The sequence below is a fragment of the Gymnogyps californianus genome, chromosome 7 (genome assembly GCF_018139145.2).
Source record: "Gymnogyps californianus isolate 813 chromosome 7, ASM1813914v2, whole genome shotgun sequence".
Classification (NCBI taxonomy): domain Eukaryota; kingdom Metazoa; phylum Chordata; class Aves; order Accipitriformes; family Cathartidae; genus Gymnogyps; species Gymnogyps californianus.
In genome coordinates, this window is record NC_059477.1 from 31,805,618 (window position 1) to 31,833,182 (window position 27,565).

At 38.7% G+C, this 27,565-nt stretch overlaps 1 protein-coding gene across 2 annotated transcripts; it reads left to right on the top strand.

The window, feature by feature from the left end:
* The first annotated feature begins 1,772 nt into the window (after positions 1-1,772).
* On the top strand, positions 1,773-23,562 carry SEC22A (SEC22 homolog A, vesicle trafficking protein). 2 transcript variants are annotated; one of them, XM_050899527.1, is made up of 8 exons: positions 1,773-1,830; positions 5,314-5,541; positions 7,758-7,961; positions 9,902-10,065; positions 11,332-11,526; positions 16,215-16,333; positions 18,919-18,984; positions 22,534-23,562. In XM_050899527.1, the coding sequence occupies exons 3-8, from the start codon at positions 7,780-7,782 to the stop codon at positions 22,732-22,734; spliced, it is 927 nt and encodes a 308-aa protein (XP_050755484.1). In that variant the 5' UTR covers positions 1,773-1,830; positions 5,314-5,541; positions 7,758-7,779; the 3' UTR covers positions 22,735-23,562. The 2 variants fall into 2 exon arrangements, with proteins under 2 accessions (XP_050755484.1, XP_050755486.1); XM_050899529.1 differs by lacking the exons at positions 1,773-1,830; positions 5,314-5,541 and adding an exon at positions 7,215-7,227.
* Positions 23,563-27,565: the final 4,003 nt, after the last annotated feature.

Consider the following 27,565-nt stretch of genomic DNA (forward strand, 5'->3'; position numbering starts at 1 on the left):
GCCCCTCTGCTCGCCTGTGCCTGGCTTCCTCTCCCACATCTCCATGCCACCCGTGTCTCCTGATGCCCTGCCTCACCGCTTCCCCGTCTCATTTGGAGTCTCCTTTGAAAACAATTTTTCTCTTTTTGCTGGTCTTCCCTCCACCTCTGTTACTCAACTCCATGGCCATAGTTAACCTTGTACCCCTTGCTGCAGCCTCGTTTGACACAGAGAGCTTGATTCCTCGGCTTGGCTTGAAGCACAGAGGAGAAAGCCTGGAGGCTGAAAGGGCAAAATAGATCTCCACCAATAGCAACTTACACCTGGTTGTAAGATCCAAGAGATCATTTTACCACACCTGGATCACTGGCATTCACAGACACTATCTCAGGGGTAGGGAGTGAGGCGATACCCCGCTGGTATCTGGGGTTGCCATAGGTGTCCCCTTAAAACAGTTTATGCTGCTTAGAGAAGGCAGGCTTGAGGTTGGAGAGTGTTAATGATGTGCTTCAGTGCCGTCCTCCTTGATTACCTTGCTCCTGAGAGAAGCTCAGTACAGCCCAAAAGTCCAGAGTGCGAGGTATACTACCTCTACCCCAAGTGCTACAAGCACTTGGATAGTGAAGTATTAACAGATGGAAGGACAAATTAAAAGGCGTTAGTGAGGAAATAAGCTGCTTTCATTTGAGATTTGAGCCAACAGACTAGAACTGTATGATACGCTAGGAAAACAGTAAAGCTGAAGAGCAATACAGGGAGAAAATTGTTCTTGTATCGGTAAAGAAAGTAGTTTTAAAATAGGAACCTCGCTTTGGCATTAGTAATGAGATTTGCAAACTTTCATTTTTGTATTGTCATTTGTTGTCGAACCATGCCCAGTTGATTTGTCTGGAAATGAGTGAAATTAGTCTAGCAGCTGGCATCATCCCAGTGCACTTTTTCTGGTGACAACTACGTCACCATCGTACATCCTCCCCATCAGCAGTCACATCTGCTGCCCCATCAGAAAACACCTAACACGTATCTTGTTATTTATACAGCGTCAAGCTTATGCCAAGTTCTGTATGCGTCCATTAAACCTGGTGGAAACAGGCCAACCATAGTTGAAAGTTATTACACAGGAGAACCCAAAGAGCACAATTACCAAACCTTATTTCTTTTCAAAATGAGGCTAATTAAGAATTAGCCAAAGATGTGTGAAGCACAAAACTAGCAATAGCGAGGCTGCCTCCCCGCCCCGACACTGGGGGCTTCCTGCAACACGAGCGGTGTCAGGGCACTTCAACCCGTTTGACCAACGGCCACAAACCCAACCCGACCCCCCCGGGCAACCCAGCACGCCAGCCGACGTCTCAGGCTGCAGGGCCGAAGTTCAAAGAGGTGCTGGAGGTTAACTGGGCAGCCCTGTTCGGAGCGGCAGGGGAAGGCCTGCACCAAGCCACACCAGCATAAAGGAACGGGACCCACCGCGGGGTGGGGGAGGCACCCCCTTCTCCACAGGGCGCCGGCGCCTGAGGAAACAGCGCCTCAGGCGCAGCACCGGGGCGGCCCCGCAGCCTGGAGGGCCCCCGCCGGCTGCGCCTAAGAGCCCCCCCCGGGGGCGCGGTACCGGCGCGGAGCCCCCTCAGGCCAGGCCCGGCCCCGCTGTGTCGCCATGGCGACGCCTCAGCCCCCGCCCCGCGCCGTCCGCGGAGCAATGGCGCATCCGCGTCCGCGTCACGTGAGGGGCCCTCCCCCCGCCGGGGGGTGGGGGGAGGGCGCGGGGCAGACGTGGACAGTACCCACAATGCCTGGCGGGAGGCCGCCGTGGCCGCGCGCCGGTGCCGCCGCCGCTCCGCTCCGGTGAGCCAGGTAGCTCGAGCCCCTCCGCCGCGGTGCCGTTGCCAGGCGACGCGGCCTGCCCGCCGCCCGGGGCCTGCCGGCGTGAGGGAGGGCGAGGGACGGGGCGGTGCTGGAAGGTGCCGCCGCAGGGCCCTGCGTGTGCCCGATTTCCCCGGGCCGGGGTCTGGGTTGCCGCCTGCCTTCCCCTTTCGGCTCCAGGCCCGGGGCGGGGGGCAGTCGGGGCACCTCAGGGCTCCCGGGGTGGGCGCGGGTCTGATCCTGCGAAGCGAAGCGACTTGTCACCGGTTTCTCCGCCTTCCGCGCCGCCGCCCTGCCGGGGGCTGCCGTGCGCTAGAGGGTGGCAGCCCGGCCGCTGGAGCCAAAGGGTCGTCTGCGTTTGCTCATCAGCCGGGATGAGAGAGGGGTGCCGGCGCTTCCCCCGGCACCGGCTGCCTCCGGCTTTGTCACTCGGGGTTTGCTCCTGGCAGCGAGCGCGGGGTGCAGCGGGCCGTCGGTGGCAGCTCCGGCCTCTTCGTAAATGTCATTTCGTAGCTGAAGCCTGTTGTAGCAGGGATCTGTCGTTCTGCTGGGTGTCTGTGTAGGCATCAACGGTTTTGTATAAAGTTTTTCAATCTAAAGCGGTGTGAACCCGTTTAAGTCAGTAACCACATTACCTCTTCCTGCTCTGGCTGCCATTGCAAATAGTGCAAATGATCGTGTCGAAGCCGCCATGTAAGTAGGTGATAGATGGAAGAGTCAAGTTCCCAAACGTTGGGATGCAGCTTGTTCCGTTCCCGTAGTTTTTCAGAATCTTGATTCTGTTTCCAAGGTCTGGTTTTCCTCTGCTTTATGGGAAGGATTATATGGGCTAGTGGTTTAGGATTATTTCCTTGTCTGATCATACGTGATGATGTCAAAGTGGCTTTATTTGTTGTGTCCTTCAATAGTCTTTTAGTTTGTAATACGGATTTCTGAAGTATGCTGTAGAGTGGAAAAATTAAGACTCTTGCCTGCATCATGCAGCTGTCACAGCCCTCAAAAGTGGGGACAATAAATTGTCCAACACTATTATGTACACTTGAAGTAAGCACAGAAACTGTATCTTCATTCTGCATCAAGCAGGTGTGCAGCTTGCAACCACTTCCCAATTTTATATTTTATGGAAGGTTATCATGAGAGGCAGACATCCTGGCAAGAAATGCCTTGATTAAGTTGGTGCTGAAGGCCAGCAGGTACAGGAGGGTATGCTTGCCATTACACTAGGTCTACTAAGAATCTCTTTCAATTTTTGTGAAGCTAGACTGTTTTTAAAAAATTGAAGTATCCTGAGCAAACCATATTCACAGGTCACTTTCAAACACTTACTTGTAAAAAAAGTTATGAGAAGATGTCAGATAAGTATAAAACAATTACTGTCAGATCACAAGTTGGAAGACCAATTCGTTACAAAAGGCTGGAACGTATACCACTTTCTAGGACTTTTCTAGATGCTGCCTCAGGATCAAGTACCATCATAACACAAAAAAACCCCAGATGATAATTGAATATGTCTTAAAAAAAAAGTACAGTAAAAGAGGCTCTTGTTTCCATCATCTGAGATTTCCCGCTCATGGGAGGAAATGAAACTGAAGCCACATGTGATAATTCCGATTTGTGAAAGCAGTGGATGTTGACATGTGTATGATAAATTGGACAGCTTTAGGGAGGGTGGAGTAACAGAGGAATGATCGTTTCAGTTGGCTCTTATCTGTCTGTGGCCGGCTTTCTCCACGTTCCTCTTTTCCATGAGTTCTTCCAGTCCTCATTTGCAGGGAGGGCTGTGAAGTGTCGATGTAAGGGGAAATCAATAAAGATGGGCCAGAAGTAGGTGCACACAGCTAAACGTAAGAATAGTGCAAGTATGGAGTGATACTTCCTTGGTATATTCTCCCTGTTGGTGATTGTTTGGGGGTCAGAATCTTGCTGAGTAAAGGGTAGTGTTTTAATAACCCTTGTAGTTTTTCTATGAACTTTTCCAGTTGCCTCTTGAATTCACATAACATTTTAGCATCGACAGCATCCTGTGACAAGCGGTTCCACTGGCTAACTGCATGTTTTATGAAGAACCATCTATGGTACCCGTGAACCTAACACCTGCTGGCTGGATTTGATACTCCTCAGTTCTGTCATAGAATGAGATAGCGAACCCAATCCCTCTTCATATCTTTGCACCTGTAATGGATTTATAGACCATTTGTAGTGGAAGTGCAGTCTTTTGTCATCTTCAGGTGTTTGATGGATACAGAATTTTTGGAGGAAAACCTGTGAAATTTGTAATGGTATGGTGAATTACTTTGTGCAGTTTTGAATAGATGTTAAAAAAAAGATATTAAAAGGTAGTTCTAAAACCACTACCATATCTTTAATGTTCTTTCTTCAATCTCTACCTATATAAGTCTGTATCAGGTTTACCGCTTGGCTCTCTTTCTGTAGAGACTTATTGTTCTGAGAGCTGAATAAAGTAGCTCTTTCATTTTGAAGATTTAGTAAACTTTTTTTCTATATTAATACATTTTCAAGTAAGGCTGAATGTTCCATTACAGTATGTGTATTACACATCTTTTACATATGTGTGGTCTTGCAACCAAAGTGATTTTCTTTTATTAGCTTCATGTTTTGGATAGCTTTCTGATTCCGCTGTTAGGAAGCTGAGGAAGAAGTACATATTTTCACTGGGTGGGTTTTTAAGATGGTGGTAACAAAACCTGGCTGACTGGTGATCTTCAGACTGTTCATCTAAACACAGTTTTTACCTTGTGTGATTTCATAGTACATTAAGAGAACTGGCAGGTTTTAATGGAGGCTTATCTTCTGTTAGAGAGCCTAATTTCTCTAAACATAAGTAGGAGTCTTGAAGAAAGTAACTGGTTTTGTTCTAGATTTATACAAATATTTGTTTACATATAGAATAGACATAAAAATTGAAAGAATACCTCTAAAGGGGTCTTTATCCTTTGTTTTGTCTGTTGTCCATGCATACATGCTGTTGTTAGTGATACTTATATTCTTTGTCCTTAGTTGTAGGAGTAAAGTAACTATTGTTAGATGGAATGTTGAAAATCTTAATGCTTTGGAAATACAGCTGTGGTTGTGTTGTATTATGTTCCTGAAGTGCTCAAGTTTCTGATCAGAGGAGATTATAGATAATTAAACTTAGTGTATGAGGTGAATGATGGGATTCAGAGTCAAAGGTTGCGTTACCCTGAGTTACTCATGTACTGTGCAGATGGATAACATATTTTCCCATTTTAAATGGCTGCAGTGATGGGACTTCCCCAGCTTCACTTAAAGAACGTAGAAACATTTTAATATTTCTGTTATTCTAATTTGCTTTTTACTTGAGTACCTCTTGAGTAATCTACCTGGGGTGTGTTTAGGCCTTTCCAATAAGCATGCCCTCACAAAAAGAGCTGAAAAATATTGTTAGCCAGTAAATACATTTATTAACTGTTTCTGTTTGTTCTTATCACATAGCTCAACATGAACTTTAACCGTCAAGATCATTTAAAAAGTGAACAGAACGATATTTTTCCTTCTGAGAGCTGGCTACAGGATTCTGAGTTTCTCCTGCAGTGCTGTCCTATTCACTACCTTTTCCTAAAACAGGACATGGAGCTATGTTCCTTTCCTCAAGTTAGGTGCTAATGAAGTTACTTGCTTCATCAGAGGAAATGCAGATCCATGAAATTACATTTTGTGCAAGTAAGTTAATGAGGGGGATTTTAAACTTTGCTATCACATAATTTGTTTTTTTCTTTTGTTTATATTGATACAGCTTCTGGAAGTTCCTTTCAGGACTGAGTTCCAAGTGGTAGAGGTGGTTATTGTCGGAGAACCATTGCAATTTAAAGCTCCTCTGCGATTTTGTCATGCTCTTGAGCGGCTGCTGTGGTAATATGGTTAGCAGCATAGTTAAGAAAACAGGTGCTGTGTGCGTTCCATGTGAATTGTCCTGCCGGGGGCATGTGCATGAACTCAAATAGAGATAAGTAAAAGTTTCTAGAACCACAGGTTTAATTTCTAGAATGCTTCACTCCAGCAAGCTGATCTAGAGCAAGTCCTAAAGCTGTTTTGTTTTCTGTTTTTGTGTCCAGCTGATCAAAGCACTTTGTACAATAGGGAATTCTGTAGTGAAGTGCTGAAATAACAAGCGTACCTGATAAAAGCCCAAAGGTATTCAGCAGACTACAGGCAACAGTGGCTTCCGCTGCCGTTATGACTTTGATGAAAGTCTGATATGCTATACAAGTAAAATATGAGGGTATTAATTTGGGATTTGTTTAGCTAATGTGATGCATCTCAAAGCAGGTTGAAGTTTGACTGCTGATGAAGTTGAATTTCTTGAATTGAAAATTACAACACATTTTCAGTGTTTTCATTATTATATGCCTCTTTCTCTCTGAGGAGTACATACCCTTGAAAAACCTGAATATTGATTATTATTCAGTAAGTAACCTGATGTATATATTACCTTTGGGTAGTGAGAAATAGGAGAGTTGAGAGTTCAGGGGAAAAAATAGCTACTTCCTCTCTCTTATGAAGAGGCAGTGCTATTTTGGGAAAATTTGGATTCCTAACTTTTCAGAATACAGTCCTTCAGTTGCTAAGGCTTGTAAAGCACCCTTAATGTCATAGTTTGAAAGGTGCTGTAAACACGTCAGCATTGCACACGAAAGCATATTTCAGCTGTATTCAGAAATCCGTTTTCTTTTGTAGTTTGTGACTGTATGGAACTTGAGTAGCATCATCTGAGGGAGGCAAAAATCTATTTTTTTCATAATCTCTTAAGTGATAGGTGTAGTATATGGTAGGAGTCTGCAGAGTAGTGTTAGGAGTTGAGGAAGTGTTTGCTTTTGACTTCATATAAATTCTAGCAGTTCGCCCACTTGTAAGAGGACAAATTTGTGTACTGATACTTAGCAGATAAGTAATCCTTCTTTTAATGCTTGTCTTGCTAAACTTTTGGATGTTTTTATTTAATGTAAGGTTTGAAGAACTTGAAGGTTATAAAAATGTGTCTTCAGTCTTGAAAGACTGTCTGCAGGCTATGTGTTTATACTGTTAAATGCCTGCTATAAATTTTCTCCTTCTGATCAAGAAATGTTTAAATACACAACTTTTTAAAGTGACTGTATTCCACAAAGCTTTAATTATTATGCATTGAAAATTAAATACTGTAAAAGCATGTAGGCCTTGCAAGCACCATTTCAACCTGCTCAGTATTTGTGTAATACTGATAGACATGTTTTGCAGATTTAAAGAAAATGGAAACCCAGATAAGAAAAAAGATGTTTCATGTTTAAGAAATTCCGTTGTGAGCTGGGAGAGCTGAATTACATTCCTTGCTGTCCTGATCCTTGATTTCCTATTTGATAGTACATGAGTTGTGTAAGTCTCTGTCAAGATATTTAAGCATGTACTCAGTAACACAGTTTCATGAAAGCACATTAATATTATTGCTTGATCAAGACCTGGATCACTTTTCCATCTGGCATATCTTTACAGTACATGTTTTTCCTCTCCAGCTATTGTTCTTGTTTGTTTAGACTGTAATTGTTGTCTCACTAAATGAGAAGACTCACAGCTTGAAGGCTGCAAGTGCTACAGTAGTACTAAGGCTAAGTAACAGTGTTTCAGTCTCCACAGGTATCTCTAGGTGGGGATTTATGGCAGTTCAGATAAAAATATTTGAAAACGTGACATTGATGTCAGATGTGCTGCTGCTTTGTGGTTCGTGTAGACTAATAGGTCCTATTCAGTTAGGACTCTCATCTGAGTTATAGTTGAAAATCCTCCCTGTGCCCCATTTTAAGCCTGAGCCCAGTATACAGCTTGGGTAGTTTGATTGATCACAGTTGACTCCGTTGTGTTTGCTTTTACCTTAATTCTGATTCCTACTGATTTGTGTTTTGTTATAGGTTGTCGTTAACGCTATTGGCAATGTCTATGATTTTATCTGCCTCTGTGGTCCGTGTGAGGGATGGCCTCCCACTGTCTGCATCTACTGATTATGACCAGAGCACGGGAATGCAAGAATGTAGAAAATATTTTAAAATGCTCTCAAAGAAACTTTCTCAGCTTCCTGATAGATGTACTCTGAAAACTGGGCAGTATAATATAAAGTAAGACTTCTCTTTTATATATTTGCGACATCCTGGGTTGTGTCTGTCTGTATGTTAAAAAGTTAACAGTTCACATTAGAAATGGTTATTCAAACTAAGATTAATTCTTGGCAGTATTCATGTATCAGAAATTTAAAATTGAGAAATTGTAGAAAGATTTGAAACCTACTCAAACTTTGGTGGAAGTTCTAGTTTGAAATAGACAGTATTTTTATAAATATCAACGTGCTTGACTTACTAGAAATACTTCTTTAAATTTCAAGGTTGTTTCTTACATGAAAATGACCAGACTTGTTCTTCGTCATGCTAGTTCAACTAGTATTCATCTGTTTTCTCTTTTCAGTCTACACAAATTTTAAAAAGTACCCAAATACTTTCACAACTCAGTATCTCTGAAAGCTTGTGGTTAGGATGTTATGGAATTAGGCCCTTTTATTGTACCTTCAGGATTTCTGTTGACTTCAGAGAAAACACCCTAAAACCCAAGCATAACTCAATAATTATTTCATGTGGCACACGGGGAGTGGAGGAGTGGGAAGGGTTGGAATGGTTTTTCTAGTGTGAAGGCAGTGTGTAGTAAAGTCTTGAGTGGTTGAATGGAGCCCACCTATGCTACTGCTCCATCCAGCACTTTCACAACAACGCTTTTTGTTTTCTCTTCACACTTTTGTGTTTTGACTTTTTTTAATAACTATTCCTAAATTTTTTGAGCTAGTCAATTTGATAGTGTACCTGCATGACAACACTGATTAAGTAATAATTCAGAAGATGCTCTTTTTTCCCGTTTGCAGCGTGAAATTTGGATATCATGAAATAATTCTTTGAATCTATTGTTTACTCAGAATTTTGCTTTATATGTGACCTTTCTCCTTAGTATTGGTAACTACGTACACCTGTGTGTAGTTGGTAATTCGGGTGCACTTTAGCTGAGCTAAATTCTGATTCTAATTTACATATGCTATTGTGAATGAGGTGAGTAATTTCATCCTAACCCCTAGCAAACATGTAGAAGTTACAGTGGTGGAAAGTATGCCACCTGAATGATCCTAGAAGGTGCTCAGCCTTCTCCATCTCCCATTGGTATATGTGAGTTTCCAGCATTTCTCAGGATTAGGCCCAGCATGGACTAAATTTTTCCAGTTGATGTTTTTTTTTAAACCTCAGCTGTAGTTGGCTTATAAACCCATCAGCTTAAAAGAAACTTTTAACAATGAGACAGAAGGCTTAGTCAGGATGTTTTTTATTACTTTTGTCTTTGATTATTTTTAATAGTGTAAGTTATCCATCAAGATTTTGAAGAAATTTGAATGTGTCATGAAAATGTGAACTCTATTTAATGAATTGCCTAAATACAATAGGGATATGTATGTTGAAAACTGTCCGTGTCTAATTTCATGTTTGCCATCTCTGGTCATCCTTGCAACTATCTTTGGAGAATGATGAATCCTATATTCTACGGAACAGTTTTATTTCCTCACATATTTTAGAAAGAACGAACTGCTCTCCCCTCCCAATCTGAAGATAAGTTTTTGCATTTTTGGGATGCACCAGATCACATATTCTACATTTGAGATGAATGAAAAGCTATTATGGGACAAACTTGCTGTGTTTCTGTATCCCAAAAGCTTTATGTTATTTTCTGTTCCATGTATGCGTGACAGTCTGTACATAGGTATACACACACATATATATGTGCATACATATATATGTATAACACAGCTTCTCATATGATTGTACAATGTGGTGTTAAAGTAAAACGTTGCCTAAAAGTACATTGTTTTTCTTCTGGAATAGTGTTGGACTTTTCAGTAAACATTAATTCCTTTGCTACCCCAGAGCAGTTTTTGCTTTTCTGGTTATAGAATATGAGATCAGACTAGTGAAGCAGCGAATTACCTGTATTTAAATTTGAAATTTTGAATTTATTGTCTCAATTATAGCTTCATAAGTTCTCTGGGAGTAAGCTATATGATGTTATGCACTGAAAATTATCCCAGTGTCCTGGCTTTCTGCTTCCTGGATGAGCTTCAGAAAGAGTTCATCACTACCTACAATATGATGAAGACAAATACTGCTGTCAGACCGTACTGTTTTATAGAGTTTGGTAAGGATCTGACTTTTTTTTTCCTTGATTCTCACACTAAGACAAATCAGTATTTAAATAGATGTGCAACTTAATGCACACAAAACAGAAATGTCCAAGGCAGTTTATAGCTGTATTTCAGGTGGATTTAGAATCTGATTTAACTCCCGTTTAGAGTCAATAAAGAAATACTTCTGTGGGCATTAAATAAGGCTACTAGAGTTTTATCCAAACTTGTTTATAATCTTTCTGTTCATTCCACTGGGTTTTGCTTTAAGCCTTGTGTGACCAAATCTGGAGTTCATCTTCTCCTAGTTAATAATACTAAGAGTTGTTTGACTTCATACCTGTTGAAATACTTAACCTGTAAAGGCACTGAGCTTCATAAATTTCTCAAGAAAAAGATTGCAATTTCACGTTTGCTCTTAGCTGTGCTGTAATTTTTGTTCAGTACATGAAAGGGAGAGATTTTTATTTGTCTTGTGATATAGTGAAGCATTTAATCTTCTGTCATGCAAGCTCCAAATACAACTAATCTCATATATACTAGATAACAGCTGTTCCAGATGCCATTAAGATCTGTCGCTTTAATACTATATGTTAGGCAGTTATTTTAAATATTCTTATAAAATGCATTAGAGCAAAAAGAACTTCAGTTTTAGAAATATGAGGGAAGATATTCCAGTTGGTTAATTCCTGTCTATAATTCAGTCAGGCAATTTTTAACAATTTCTGTATAACGTTGTCTTCCTTATGAAGGTTTCTGTGAACACTGTTTTTTTTTCCCCAAAGCCTTCTTTGTTCTACTAGCTGTTAAGTTAGAATGTAGGTCTATTACAGTCTTTATATCTGTATAATATGGTATTAATTTTCTCCACCTGAATATTTTGCAAGCACATTTCATACTCAGGTAAGTTTATGCTTGAATGGAGGAGTTAATTTTTTGATAAGGATATTTACTAAACTAAGGGAAAAGCTAGCATAAGTGCAGTAAATCTGTTGTATTAGCAACACATTCAGTCTCATGCAGTGAAAAGTCATTAGTTTATTCACAGTTATTAAGTAATTAGATTTCTAGAGCTTAAATTTTTTTTACTGCAGAATTAAATAGCCCATCTATTAGTCACAAAACAGAAACAGTATTAAAAAAATCCAAGATAAATACAAGCATTTCAAACAATATATTTCAATTTGTGAAGTATGTAGTACATAAAGCTGCGTGATCTTGGATTATTTAATTAAGAAAAGTCCATAAGGATATACCTTTTTATTTTACATTTTACACAGATAATTTCATTCAGAGGACCAAACAGAGATATAACAACACACGTTCTTTGTCAACAAAGATGAATCTTGCTGACATGCAGACAGAAATCAAACTGAGACCACCTTATCAAATTTCTTTGTCAGAACTTGGTTCAGCTAATGGGTTTGCACATTTATCTGTGGCAGAATATAAGGGTACTGGTAAGATATCTGCAGGTAAGTTTCAGACTTCTGTTTTTGTATCCTTAAATGAGACAGGGTAGTAGAATTAATCTTTGATATTTTTTCTTTAAAAAAAGCTTTTTCACCGTGATATTCTTAAAGCATAAAGCTGCCATGACCTTACATGTATTTTAGCTTAGATGTCTGTTTTGTCCTCTGCTCAAAGTGCATGTCTTCCCAAGGCACTCAGAGGGAGAAATGAGACTGTTCAATGGACTGCTTTATTGAAGGAAAAAAAAAAATGTGCATGAAAATAAGCAAATGAAGATGAGCACTTAACAAAATGATCTTTATTTTTCTGACCTTTTAAGATTTATGAAAATTTTTATTATTTCTGCCCATTAAGACCCAATGATGACATAAGCTAAGAGTGTAGTGTCAGGAGTTAGAGCAGCTGGAGGGAAAAGCATCACTTTAGGAAGCATCTGTGATGGTGAAAATCCAAAGAGCTGTGCTGGCTAAAAGATGTACTCTCTAAAATAAGTGCCTTGTGTACAATGTTAATAATAGCAATTTTGTATATACTTGCCACATTCATTTAAGTGGTCATTAATTTTTTAAAACTTTAATTTATTTCATGTAGGAGGTAAATATGGAATTGTGTGGTTGAACTGGGTTAAAGGTTTGTGCTGTTACGTGAATGTTCTGAATCAGTTTGATTCCCACCTTTAGATGTTTCCCAGCAGGAAAGAAAACTTAAAACTCGTGAAGTTCTTGCAGCAATACACGGACTCCACACATGAAACTGACATCATCTGTTTTCAGTCTTCCAAGTTCAGTGAAGCAAAATCATAAATACAATAAAAGGAAGTGTTGATTTTAATTAGTTAGCATCTTCCCCTTTTTTTCCAAAAGTACCTCTTATAGACATAAGGCTAGTTGTCCTGGGCAGACATACACCAATGCCGTTCACTTTACAGGGTCAGGGTGAAAATTGCAATTGTAAATCTAAGCACTTCCTACAGTTCTGTAATATAAGAGATCAGCTTAATTTTGTGCAGTTTATATATATATATAAATAGGATCTCTTTGCCAGTGTATTATCCTAATTACTTTACTTACTCATAAGGGTTCCCCTAGAGGATTGAAAACTGCTTTCTGCTGAAGATGAAAAAGAAAAAAAATCACTAGGGTGCCCTGTTTTTACTGTTGGGGCCCTCATCCTGAGAATTCCAGGTGCTATGAGACAGTGTAGAAATAGCTTACAATCTCTGTATTTGCAATTTAACAGTATTAGAGATAGATTATGGAAATTTAATAAAGGAAAAGTGTGAAGATGTTTAAATTGTTTAGAAGAGTGGAATCTTTTAAGCAGCACTGTACTTACCTTTAATCATCTGCTTATATGTGTGGGCTGTTTTTACAGGTATATAATGCTATGATACCATTCTTTTGCCACTTTTGATGCTTACATTGTTGTTACCTCTTAATGTTCTAGTGTAATCCTGGCTTGTGGAAAAGGTTATGGTGGCAGAAGTGGCAGCTGGTTAACTCTGAAAATTGTCTAGATTCAAACTTCCTGCAACTGGAAAAAGAAGAAACAATAAGCATGAGAGAATTTGGCCTGTGTCAAAATTGGCTGTATTTTTAAAGTTGTCCACTTAGTGGGAGATGAGGTTTTTATCACTTTTCTGAGTAAAAGTGTTGGAAGGTCATATGGGCCTAAATTAAATGCGTAAGGACCATTTCCCTTTTTACTGTAAAGTAAAATTAAACAATAATTGGCAGATGATCTTCCAATTTTTTTTCACCTACCTCTCCACAACTTGTCTTACAGAAGCAGTTCTGTTGTCCTCTTTTCTTTCCATGTCAACTTTCTTCTGTTTTTTTCCCTCTTTCAGTTACTTTTAACTTTCTTCTTCCTCTGAATTCCATAGATCTCTCTGTTCAGTTATTCACTTCCTTCCTTGAATTGCTGTAGAAACTCACCATCAAAGGGCTGTATGAGACATTTGCACTTTGCTCCTTCTTCAGCTCTTCAAATTTTACATGCTGTTGAATAACAGTGTCTTTTTTAGCAAGTCTGCTAGTAGTTTTGTAATTCTTTACATTCATCACTTCTCTCCACCCTTGAAAAGAACTTTCTCTGGATGTTTGCTACCCACTCAGTTGGCTAGACTTCAAAGTTTCTTCTTTGCTGTAAGGACAGATTCTCACAAAAAGATATGGTTTGCCTAGTGTAATTTCCTGAATATGCTGTCCTGTTAGGAAATATGACTTGCTGTAAGTGAATTAAGTATGTTAAATCAAGTTGGATAGCATGCAGAGGTAGGAAGTTAGGTAGACGCAAATCTTGTTTTGTTACAGAGAATAGCAGTATTCGATGTGTTAGTTTTGGCTATGCTGGTGAAGCATTGTCTGTTACTTGCTTACGCATGTAATTGGATATGTATCCAAGGTCTAGTGTCTAGGCCTCTTACATTGTTAAAGGAATTGAAAATAGCAGCCCTTTTCCTTTAGCGAAAGTTGTGCTGTGTAGTGAGGATTAGGGGTAATTATTAATGTGTGAAGCATAAAGTGTGCAGATTATGGATAGAGTTTTGCTTCAAAGGTGAATGTAGGTGTTGGCAGGCATTAGAAATAGGGTGGCAGCATGCTGATGTGTGATGTTTTAGGTTAGGATAAATTTACTATTTTCTGAGCTTTTTTTCAATGAAGGAACAGTTGTCAAATCAAAGTTACTTTCTGCCTGATGGTGTACTCGATGGGTTTTTTTTTTACATTTTATTTTTAAATAAACGTCCTTACAAGTAGTGCAGTTTCTCACATTGTGTAAATTTCCTAAATTTTTATTTAAATGTCATTTTAATTCAGAATTTGTGCTTTATTTGATCCTTGGCTTGTGTTAGAGAGTTTTTGATATGACAGTTACCATATTTCTAAGATTTATGGATGTACTGACTCAAGGTCAGCTGTCCTTTACCCTGCCTCCTCTGACACTCCTCCTTCATTCTCCTGGTTTTGCCTTTATTTTTTTGTGTCATTTAAATGACTCTTGTTGCTTTGATTGTAACAATAAAATGTATTAAGCCCTGGAGAGCTTAATGACATCAGTAGTGGTATGCAGTGTCCTTTAAAGTTTTTGGATTTGTTTTCGTATTTTAATAAGAGAGAAAAGTTAGTGTTTTATGATCCTGCATAGACTGTCTTGATTTAGCTGACAAGACTCTCTACTTTTCCCTCCATGGTTCTCAAAGAGGTGTTTTAAATACTGTTTTAACACATGATGTTTTACAGTTACCTTGATACATGGGAAAAATGAGATTGTCTGGAGAGCTGTGCATGGAGAGCAGTGAACTAATTTTAGCCACCAGTTAATGAAATGCAGTTACTTTTGGCTAAAAACAGTCACATACACCTTCAGCTTTTTGCCACTCTTTAGATGAGATGGTTTAAAACAAAACAAAAAAACGAGTTATGAGTCACTGAAGAAGAATGGTTTGGTATGCAAATAGCATATCTAACCTTAACTGAGTGATTGATGGTAGTATTCCTCTAATATGCACTACAGTTAAAAAAGCAATAAGCTCTGAAAGTTAAAATGGGTTATGCTTTTGTTTAAAAAACCCCAACTGATTACACTATTAAATTCAGCACAAATGAATTAACTGAACTAATTTTGTGTTTTAAGTTATCACACGCTCATAATTAGACAGCCCTGTCTGCTTATCAATGTGAAATAGCTTTTGTCATTTTTGTCTTTTTTCTGTAACTTCATAAACTGTTTGGAAAGCCTTTTTCGTGGATCTGTGCAATGCAAACAACCGGGATTGACACCCCTCTCTCTGTTAATGTTACAGTTCATTAACCTCATTGTTCACATCTTTACACTTTGTTGATTTGAACAGAATGCTTTAAGTATGGCTCAGTAGTCCTATTGTTTTCCCAGTGTTGCCTAGACTGTTAAGTTTTGCATTTTTTTTCATATTTGCTTTCTGTTATTAATTATGGAAAGGGACAGTAATGAGGAACATACACAACTGTTATGTGCTTGTGACCCTAGATAAGCCTGAAAGAGTGGGTGTGCATGGAAAGAAAGTGTGTTTTCATTTTAATGTGTTTTGTAAGAGACTTCTAAGCACTATCTGGAAGGTCTGTATAAGGTTGTAATATAGATACTAGCTTAGTTTCAGAACTGTCTTTTTATTTGTGTCTTTGGTAGCACTCACTGGCTGTATTTTTTAAGGTAGGGGACTGTAATAGCTTTGCCTCATAGTGTTCCATTCAGCAAACAAGCTAAATTAGTCTCAATAGCTCTGCTAATGCATTAGTGGTAAAGAAAAGTGGAGGTTGTAAGAGGAGCTCTTAAGTACGTGACTTATTAGCTGGCTACTAATTGTGGACAAATTTCACTAGCAAGTGCATCATCTGCCATTGATTTCCTGGCATGTCTGAGCAGCTTTCAGTACCATACTGAATAAACTGAATGTGTTGAGTTAAAGGCTGTATATAATAAGACAATTATATATGTGAATTGAAGGAAAGTATACTTTTTGTTAAACCTTGTGTTGAAATATTTAAAATGTTTCTTCTTTTTAGAAAAAAAGATTGACATTTTGTGGTTTGCTTCAGTGATCTCTTCTTGAGCTAGAAGTCACTGAAAAATGAGATTACTATTTTACTAAATTTCTAAAGACATTGCTTTGACCTTTGATATCTTTTTTTGATCTTCTGCTTTGCAGCTCCTCATCAGCGTCTGGAACCTGTGACTCTGCCAGGGATTGTCTCATTTGTGCTTAGTCTGTTATGTGGGGCTTTGAATTTAATTCGTGGCTTTCATGCCATAGAAAGTCTTCTCCAGGTATTGTACATGTTTATGAATTTAAGAGTTATGCATCATAGCAATCATATTATCACCTTAGAAGATGCTTGCTATATGAACTAAGTCTTGCCAGTTTTATTTTCAGAAATACTGTCTATGAGGTCAGACCTCTGTTTATGAAACCTATATTGTTTGTGATCTGTGCATCCTTCTTGAGCGTGATGCATCATTCATTGAGGCTGTGAGTTTCAAAAGCAGTAGAAGGTGGGTGGCTGACTCCTTCCCTAGGTACCTTGGTAGCAGTGAGTATATGAACATAATGTTCTGTTTTCTAAATTTATGCCAGGATGTGAGACGTTTAATTTTAATAGATGTTATTTAAAAACATTTGAGACAAATGATGAACAGCTTTGAAAATCTGGCCAATTTTTTGGAAAGGTCCACAGAGCAGGGCTCTTTAAAGCGGTTCTGTAAAACTGTTTTTTAGAAAACTTTTTTAGTTTTTGTTTGTTTGGTTTTAATAAACCTTCTTAAGTAGGATGCTTGTTTCTCTTTGTGTGCTGAAAGGATCAATGTAAGGGAAACTGTCGAGTGATTTCTTCTAACCGCCCCCCCGCCCCCAACAACAACACCTCCTTCACCAAACAACCTCCCCAACAAACATTTATTTGTTTACGTGAACTCTCTGTTCTGACCCTCCTTACAGCCTTTCAGTTTCTTTCTATTGCATTTCTTGTGCTAGTTGTATTCTCATTGCTACAATGAAAATAACAGTGGTTAATGATTTCAAGCAATTCAGGTGAATATGCTGGTAGTGCTTGCAAGCACGCACGGAAAGTTCATGTGTGTTACCACAGAAAAAAGACTTAACGTTAAATGGCTGTACTGTTGTGTTGATGGAGGTAGAAGCTAAAAACCCTGTGGAAGTTTTCTGAAAGAAAATGGGAATCCTTCTGCTTGGCTAATAGATAATCTTTTTTATTCAAACTTGTATCTGGACTTTCATATATATATGAACAGGGTTAATGAAAGTGTTCCATGCTAGGTCCTTTTGAGTTGTTTTTGGTTTGTTTTTTAAAGAAAAACCAAGAATGAAATAGTGAACATACATCTCTACTTTATCCCTAATTAGATTTTTCTGCATTATGCACAATTCTCTCAGTTTATAAATAGGAATGAATTTGAAGTACACTGTAGTACAAATAGTACCCAACAGATTTCTACCACTTAGTGTAATGTTTCTAGAACTTGTTTTGTTACCTTTCTGCAGCTGATTTTTAAAAAAGGAATGCCAATGTTAGGTTAACCTATTTAAGTGATGATAGGGCAGCCAATTAATTTTATTCTGTATGTTACTGCGCGTGGAGGTAATAGATGGCAGTACAGATGGAAGATATTTTGTCATTTCTGACAAATGAGGCACACTAAAAATCCATTAAAATTTCTCTTAATTTACTTTATTATGGAAAAATTCACAAGGTTTAGGGAGAAATAAGCCAAAATGTGATTAATGGAACTTCTTCTGAGAAGTCATTCAAAGCTTCTCTCTGAATTAGTGTTTCCTTTATAATCAGTGTTTTTATTTGGGTGTTAGCAAAACTCTGTTACAATCTGTAGCTATACTCCAGCAAATATGCAGTGGCACCGAGGCAAAGATTTACCTATGGTTTAGGAGTGTTGCATTACACTGCATTATGTAGGTAAGTTTTATGTGCAGACATACAAACTTTTTCCTAGTGAACACTGTAGATGGAAATGCTTCACACTGAACATACTCTGAGCAGAAACAAGTTGTAGTTCTGAATGGACCACCTTCTTTTCAAAATGATACTTGCTTTCAAGGAAGAACGTTTGCATGAGTACCCGTTGTTTTCCTGGGAAAGTTTTTGATTGTTGCAGATGTTTGTTTGAAATGCAGTTAGAATAAGCACTGAGCATGTAAATTTATTCTGCTCTGCTCTATAGAAACTATAACAACCCGTTTGAGTAAATTAGAAGGAATTTTTTTGTTTTGTTTTTTAAACACGTAGTAGAAAGATCTATCACTTCAAGTAAATTTTTCCATCTTTTCCTTCAAGAAAACTTAATTTTCCAATAATCTCTCTCTGATAAATTAATGTCCTTTTGTTAGTTCTCACTGCCAAGAGCACAGAGCCGCCTGCGTTATTCTCTATGTAGAATTTTACCACACCCTAGCGGCCAGGTTCTGTCTTTTCCTTTTATCTCGTTTCCATTTTGTGAAGCTGGAGGAAGGCCCAATTCTACAAAGTTGATATTAAAGGTAGTTACCAGTGTTTAGACTTGAATTTTCAAAGGCATCTGGAGAAGGTAAGTATCCAGTGTTAGAGCTGGACTTCCTTTAAGGCTTTTGAAAATCTCAGCATTAGTTGTCTGTTGTGAATCAACATTTTGGTCAGATTCCAGATCATGGTAGTTTTTTTCCCCAGACATATAAGTAAGCAATGATTAGTGTGAACTTTTTTGGTTTAGCGTAGTACAGAAATTATTATAAATCTTTATGTGAGACTATTTTAACATACAATAATTAATAACTTTCATACTGTAAATATCTGGTATTTCACTGAAACATTGTAAAACATGGCTTTTTGTTTTTGTTTTCACAGAATGAAGGTGAAGATTTCAGCTATGTTATTGCATTTTTTCTTGGAACAGCAGCCTGTTTGTACCAGGTGTGTTCTTCTGCTTGCATAATTCACTAGAGTTTAGAAACATTACCCAGTCATGCATAAATGTCATCATGTTTTCTTAAATGTCACAGATACTTGAATAGGGCGATTATAAAAATAATTTCTGCTCTGTTTTATTTCATTAATCATAAACTATCATACAGTAGATATTGATAGAAAGAGCTTCTGTTTGCTGGCATTTTTCTCCAGTTAGTTGATTAAGAGATTTCGCATACTTTTCTGTCTGGAGCTCACAATTTATCTCTGAAGTCACAAGCAGTGACTTTTTGACCATCTGAACAAATGCCTTACTGCTTCTTTCCTTTGGGAAGATTTGAAGTAAATACAGTAGTACCTAGGCACCACACCCCAGAATTTTTCTCACTTCGTACATTATTGTGCATCTCCTTCCTTTTCAAAGCTTTCAGCCACTTTCCACTATGTTTTCCTTCTCCTGTCTGATATTTCACATTGCATTTCAAGTCTGTAGGTTTTTGCATTTCTGCATCTGAATTTGACTTTCCTATATAATTTGTATCAAGGTATTCTAGTGCCCATTGGCATTTGTCATCCAGTGACACTGCTGTTATGTTCAGCTATGACTATAATGTCTGTCATGCTCAATTGCTGTTATTATAATTCTTTTGACTTTTAATCTCTTGCACTTGTGGAGTATGCAGTTTCTACTTGTTTCTGTGCGCCAATGTTTAGTACAGTGTCAGACCATAAAATAAAATAATCTCTCAGGATTTTCCTTTTATATCAGCCTTTCCATCAGTCAGCCTTTTACCCAGGTTACCTGTAATCTCCGTTCTCTGTAACTTATTTCTAGCAAAATATCACAGTACAACTTATGTTCTTCACCACTTGTTGACTTTTCATCAGCTTCTGCCTTAAGTAATTCTTCAGGTTGCTGTTAATTTTCCATGCCAACAGTCTGTTCCATATCAGATAAGGTGGAGCTCCTCCATTCTTTTTTTTGTGTGAAAAATACACATTCTTCCCTCCTCTCCTAAATTAGAAACCTTATTCTTTATAAAGTATTCATGTCTGTGCATTGAGACATAAGGACATATGTCTTTCCCCCACTTGTCTGACTTGAATAGAGCTGTTTTAAAGAAAGAATCCATGCCACTTGGAATGTAGGCTTTTTCTTAATATTCAAAATATATGTGTTGAGACTCTTGTTCTGCACCCTCTGGTGTCATTCCTACAATATGTAATTGGTCAGTTTTCAGAACTAAGAGGACTGTCAGTTCTCTGGCATGTTCTGATGTTCTTTTGCCACACTTAAGAGTTCGGGAGATTAATTCCATATGTTGCATGACAGTACATTTCATTGTCATTCACCCACAAGGCGTCCATAATGCTGTATCGTCTTGTTCTGTTAATAACAACATAGCAGTGTGTTTCTCTTTCTGGTTTCCAAGAAAATGGTTGTAATCTAGGTGTGCAGGCAAAAAACAGGACTTAGATGGAATATGATGTTTTAGGCTTGCTGACGTGTCTAGTGTTCCTCCATGGTTTCTAGACTCTTCTGAAGAAGAAAATGTACAAAAGTAACAACTGTCTCAGTTGTACCCAAAGTGCAAAGCGTCAGGAGCTGAGCCTTCAGTCATTTCATAACATTTATTAAAAAATTAAAAAAAAAAAAAAAAAGTTCTCTGAAGTAGCACAGAGGAGCCTTCTACATAAAAGCACGCTCAGTAATTGCCGTGCTAACACTTCCCTTTAATAGAAGAAAAAAAACCCTCAGGAGTTTCGTAACGGCACTTGTTATAGTAAGGTGTTAAAACCGCAGTGTTTTGGCCTTTTGACTGGTGCTCTATTTTGTAAGTGGCAAATCTTCTAGCATCTCAAACCTAGAATAATGAAAAGATAAGCCTCAGAAATCATTTAAAACAGATCTTCAGTAAAATTCACAGTCATTCAACATCATGTTGCAGTAACGTTTTTAAACTTACATAGTATTTTTGTTTTTTAAACCCTTCATATTTATTAATCATTTTGACGAAGCGTATCCTGACTGTTATTTTAATCTTGGAAGCAGTTACACTTCTTCATATGTTGTCAGCGGAGATGATGACGCTAGGAAATTATCTGAATTCTTACTGCTGAGATACTGGTACCAACTAATTGCTCTTTTAGATATGATTTGTAAAACTGTCAGCACAAGTAGGTTGCATTTGCTCTGCTCAAAATGGCCAAGCAGGTTCAGAGGAATTCCATCTAGATTCTGAAAGTTCCATCTCTAGTTCTACTTTGCTTTGGAGGAAGGACATACAAATCTTACTGATACTGTCAGTACTCACATCTCTGAAGATATTTAGATATCCAGAAATTAGAAGTAGTTTTGTTAATCTCAGCCACACTTACAGTGGAAATGCATGCTTTATAAGAAAGTGGTTGAGTTTCGAACAAAATATAAAGTAACCTCAATGAATTGCATTGTTCGGTTGCAAATGTACAATGCTTTGGCCCTTTTTTGAGGAACATGAAAAATGAAAAAAGTTTAAGTAGAGTTTCTCTGACTGATAAAACGTGGCAAATGCCCACGAAGAACAGAAATTACACTTAGATAATCTGATGATGGATGCTATTAAAAAATTTGTGTGACCATGGTTATATATCCACTGGGAACAGATTTGGAATACAAAGTAAGCCCAAGTGATGTTGTCGTCTACCTTGAAGCACAGCAAAAACTTTCTTCAGCAGACAGAAATGGCTAGAATCCAGAGGAGGGGCAAACAATTTTTTTTGTAGAAGTCAAAGAAGTAGTTTGAACAATAGCAGAAGTAAAAATAATGTCTAGGTAAAAGCTACGTCCTTTTAGAGATGAAAACTGAGGCGAAAGACCTGAACAGATTTCCAGTTGCAGTAGGAAGAAGGCAGAGTAGGGAACTGTGGGCAGTCCTGACATTCCGTGTTACACCACAGTGTGGAGAAACTGACCCTTAAAATGCGGTGGAATTACAGTAGAGTTGTTGTATATTTCTCTCCAAATGTGATCCATCTTGCACTAGCTGAAGCAGGGCAGTGGGTGTTTGTGGACCTCTCCACATCTACGAGTTGATCCTCTGCATTAACCCTAGCAGGACACCGGGTTGGTATCTGGGGGATTGCCTCGTGCTGAGTAGTCCCAGCTGCCGGGCCCTGGTATTTTCCCTGTCCTTCCCATTGCTTTGCCTGAAGAAGACTTAACACTGGCTCTTGTTCCTTCTCCATTGCTCGGGTGGAACAGAGTGTATTTTGACCAGAGATTGCCAGGAACATCCACTTTCCTTTGTCATGGGCCACTTACTATTGCAGGTTGTAATCAATTATTATGAGAGAATTGTTCTCAAGGAGGGTTTAATGGAAGCAAAATGTAATGTTGTATTGATGTCAGGTACTTTTCACCCTTCCATGACTGCTAAATTGATGCTGTTCTTACATGTTTGACTTAGACTTTTACTTGTTTTGGGTTTGTAATTTCTCCATGACCAGATTGTGTTTCTTCAGTGGAAGTTATTTTCCATGCGGTAATCTGATTTCTTTTTTATTTCCTGACAGTGTTACCTGTTTGTATACTACACAGGCTGGAGGAATGCCAAATCCTTCCTGACTTTTGGGTTAATTTGCCTGTGTAACATGTATCTGTATGAACTGCGCAACCTGTGGCAGCTCTTCTTTCATGTGACTGTGGGTGCATTTTCTACCTTACAAATTCGACTGCGACAACCACAGGGAAAGTCCCCTGATTACAATGTCTGACAAGTCCTGGAACATTTCGAGGCAGTCTTGTTCCAACAGTTATTCACTCTCAGGAATGTAAAGCTGTTCTCCAAAAGAAGAAGCTGTCTGGATGGGGCTTTTTTTTGTTTTTGAAAATAAAGCAGTGTAAGATGCCTGTGGACATTTTTCACTTGATGGTTAAACTTTTTTTTTAAAAGAAGGACACAAAAGAATACAGGACTAGAGGAGGAAAATGGGTCATATCCATGCAGTGAAATGTATGTAGGGACACCAAGTTTGGAGAATTCAACTGGTAGCATAAAAAAGCTTCATTGGAAAGTATGTTAATGGAAGTAATGTATAGAGTATGTGTTCTGCATATCATGCAAGCTCTTCACTTCCAAAATCAGTTTTGCCTTTGTGAGGCAGTAGGGGATAGGCTAAATAAATAGTAATAATAATAATGCTATTGCATATTAGCAAACTAGATTTGGAATATGTATGATACTAAATTTTGGAATGTTTTGTTTCACATTGACATATATGTGAATGTTTTCTTAATTAAAATGTAACCTGGAAACTCTGTTTCTGGAGATCATCTTTATGGCACCTGTGGCCCGCTCTCTAGTGCTATAAATACTTCAACATTTTTTCATTTATGATTTCCTTTTAATTATCCCTTGAAAGTGATCTATATGGATAGGGTTTCTTTTTAGTAATTATTCAAAAAGTTCTGCCACTTAACCCAGGGTTTTTGCACGCTTCCTGTGTTTGAACTCTGGAAAGGTTGAAAGGAAATGGATTGGTGAGTAAATGGAGTGACTTGTACTTGTTCGACTATTGTTCTTCTTTTTATATACTTTTAGAAATGGATGAATACTTAGCTCAAACCTGAGATAAACAACTGGTGACAGGAAAATAATAAATCCGTCTGATTAGCTTAAACAAGAAAAGACCAGGGATTTTGTTTATTCTTCTGGCTTTATGGGTTGAGTGTTTTTGTGCTGGGATAGAACCTCCTTGATCTAGACTTGTGTTTGAGAGAACCCGTGTATACTCCTGAAGTTGGTGAATTAACTAGCAAACCCCAAACACTTAGAAAATAGAATAGCAACCATATAGTACCACCATCAGTTACACTGGGGTTTCTTACAATTATGTGACAGTTAGTTATCATGTTTCATAATGTACAAATAGATAGATATAGGTAGATTTTTATGTGTGACCTGGAATAATGCAAGGCTTCACTGAAATGCTGGGGGAAAAAAAAAAAAAAAGAACAAGCTTTAATGGCAGGGAGGTTGCCATGCTGCTTCTGTTGTTGGATTTGGGGATTGGCAGAGCTTTGCTGTGCTATGAAGTGTTGCTCCAGGCAAATTTCTTTGGGCACTTCATACCAAAATGTTATGTGTTTCAGTAAGTTATTTAGTGTCAGATTATGACCAAGAAGAAAGGAGCTAGATATTTTCTTTTTAAATAGGTGGTATTAGTCAAGAAAATTATGCATAATACAACCAAGAAGAATTAAAGAATGAAATTGTAATCTGAAGTGAACAGGAGCAATATGTATTATATTCTTCATAATGTGTGTCTCAGGCTGATGTCTGAGATCAAGACCTTGAAGATGATACCTTGGTGTGCAGCCTGAGAGAGTGGTGTTGGCAGTGATGTGCCTTGCAGTTAATTCTCTTCCCTCCCCACTTTGAGACAGAGAAGAAGAATGCATTCATGAACATGGTCTGCTTTTGTTTTGGGAATCCAGAAGATGGGGAAAAGATAAAGAGGAGGACTGGATTGAAGCATACAAGAATTTTAGGAAATGTTGACACCACGAATATTTTAAAAATCCAGAAGAACAGCAAACAGCCTTTGTTTAGTGCAGAGAAGTTTGCTTGTATTAGCATTCAGTGCACCTTTCTGAACTCTGGACACCAGAAAAGGTGAAAAGCAGTCCTTTACCATTTTAAGTCAATGATTGAAAAATATAGCTATTCATGTTTTAAGTATAAAAACAGGTCTTATCTTGCTTATAAAATCTAGAAGAGTCCTTGTACCTATCTTTTCACTTCACCTCCATTTATAGGCAGGGAAGCTATTATGAATGCCTGAAGTACTGCTTAGTTTTTAACTCGGGCTGTTGTACACATGAAGAATTTTCTGTTGCATCATTTCTTCAGTTTATATGTTGGCAGAGAATCTTGTTTTCTCTGAGACACCTTCCCTTCCTGCTATTCCTAAAGATGCATTTTTAAGGAATGAAAACTTCCTTTGTCATAGCATCTGGAGCCATTTTTCCATTCCAGTTATGTTGGTGTTAAACTAATTGCTGATTAGCAGGTATAATGAACAAATGCAACTGTCAGTGTAATAGAAGACAGTTGGGGTTTTGTTTGCTTGTTTTTACGGCACTGATAAAAATCCCATTTCACAATGAAAAGTTAATGAGCATGACTGTTCTTCATTACCTGATATTACTAGGTGCTAAAAACATGGCTTTTGAACATACTACTTTAGTTTGACTAATTATTACTTTAGTTTGACTATAATATTAGAACTCGCTGAAATTTTATGTGAGATGAGAAACAAGATACACCAGGCCTATTTGAAGGTGAAAATTTACCGAAAATTCCCAGGATTTCCCATTTGCTTGTACAAACTCAGCATTCAGAGAAACAGTAGGTGCTTCCCTGCTGATTTTACCAGATACTTGAGTTATTAGACTTATGAAGATGAACTTAACAAAGATGACTACTTTCTTGAACAACGTGTTATTTTAGTTTGAATTGCACAAGGCCGTTCATAGTGGCTTGATTTTTCTGTGGAATTTAGTAGAAGCAGAGCCCACTTCATGCTGTATTTACAAAGTAAGCCCTCTATAAGGTTGGAATGCGTCCATCCAACACCCACAATACCATATTTTTCTTTGAATAAGGTGTCACTGTTTACGTTCACTTTCAGGAAGGGATGGCCAAAAGTTTGACTGACTTCTACAAGGTATATGTAATGCTGTTTGAGGTTTGATTACCTCGGAGTCCCCTATTTGAGCTTCTAGAGTTTTAATCATATTCTTCCTTGCGTATTTTTCTTTAATATCTGAGGGTTTTCATAGTGGTCTGCTCTCTTGTATTCAATGTCTGGGCCAATAGCTGGGGATAAGAACTAGTCTCATTTGCGAATTGTCAGATTTTGCTAGGAAATAACTTCTCAGACCCTGGGAAACGTGTAGACCCCTTCTCCTTTCACACTGCTTCATGGAAGACTGAGACACACACGTGTGTATAAGATATAAAAGAATAGAGAGAGAGAAGGAGAGAGAGGTGTAGAAAAGAACGCAGCCTTCCACAAGGGAATGTATGTATGTGTTACTTGGACTGATTTTTAGCTATATCAAAGCTAGCAGAGAACTAGATGATGATGGAAACTGGTTTCCTTTGCAGACATCGTGATTACTTAACATTCACTGTGGATTCTTTAATATATTAATAGTCTCTTTATCAAAGGACTGAGGAACATCTGTGTAGGGATATTACCTTTCAGCCTCCTGCCTTTCATTCCCCATTTCCACTGCAAGTACTATGGTATGATTGTTTTTTACTTTCATGGGTTGTATTGAAAAAAGAAGCCCATTAACATTTGCAAACACTAAACACATGCTGTTTTGAATCAGCTTTTTGTCAAAATAAATAGCATTCTAGATATGTGTTACGGCTTGCAAAAATCCATGCTTTCTAAATGGTGTTAATATAAAGGGATGGATTACAGGAGGGTTTTTTCCCTGATTGGAGATAATTGATGAGAAGGGTGGCAGCAGGGGGTCTGCTGCAATGGCAGTTGCAGTGCTGTGTTGAGAAGAGTCCAGCTGATCTCTCAACAGGAGTCTGAGGAACCCTGGAGCATCCGGCTGTGTGTGCAGTTCCAGTCATAGCTGGTCAGATATTCCAGGTACCATTTATTTTGGTAAGGCCGAATGGTCTCACAGTGTCTGTACCAGCTTCTTTTACTTAACAAAATGGTGGTTCATCAGTTTTATTGATCAAATTGTTTGCTAATGAACTTTACGGAGCACTTTTGTTAATTGGTACACCCCCATTTGCTATCCTGACTTCATAGAGCTGTCCAAAAGTTGTTCAGGCCTCTTAGGGCATTTATGGAGTCTTTGTTTTCCTGGATAATATTTCTTTCTTCCTCAGAGGCAAAGCCTCCTGAGGCAGGTAGATGACAAGTACATGTTCAGAAGGTTTAAGGTACGCTTAGTGGGGGCTGCATAGGCACTATATGGGTACCTGGCTCCGGTATGGCATGCAAAGCTCCGACCTGGGCGTCCAGCTCAGCTTGCACTAGGAACATGCGAGTGGCGCTGTAGGATTAGTCCACTAACCTGTATACTGAGCAGAGCTTAAGAACACTCTCTAGTTGTCAAGCACCATGCAAAGCTTGAAAGCAAATGAGTGTGCCCCATCTCTTGTACTGAAGCTGCTGCGGAAATGCCATGAGAAGAGGGCAAGAGAGAAGGACATTATCATCTGCTGTGTTCCTGCACTCGCCTAGTTGGGAGAGTCGTGGTGCCTGCTTTCAACATGAAACGTGACATTAAATAGTTCCGGAGCGAGCTCTAATCTGTCTTCTTCCTGCCCTTTTCAGGACACAAGCTGCATCTCTTTAGTTCTACAGGCAACTTGAGGTGAGCCCTGTTTCCTAGCAGGAGGTGTGCAGCATCAAGATGGCACTCTGTGGCTCTCTTTCTTGTGGGGGTCTCTCCCTGTCCGCCAGGCATGGCTGTGCGGGGATGCTGTGCTGTGCTCCTTGCTGAGCAGGTGAAAAGGAGAGGCAGGATGTCCATTAGCCTGTATTTAGTTTCAGACTGAATGGC

Coding starts and splice junctions, on each gene's coding strand:
- SEC22A (XM_050899527.1), top strand. CDS start 7,780: ATGTCTATGATTTTATCTGCCTCTGTGGTCCGTGTGAGGGATGGCCTC. Junction 7,962..9,901: donor ACTGGGCAGTATAATATAAA/GTAAGACTTCTC, acceptor TCTCAATTATAG/CTTCATAAGTTCTCTGGGAG. Junction 11,527..16,214: donor TACTGGTAAGATATCTGCAG/GTAAGTTTCAGA, acceptor TCTGCTTTGCAG/CTCCTCATCAGCGTCTGGAA.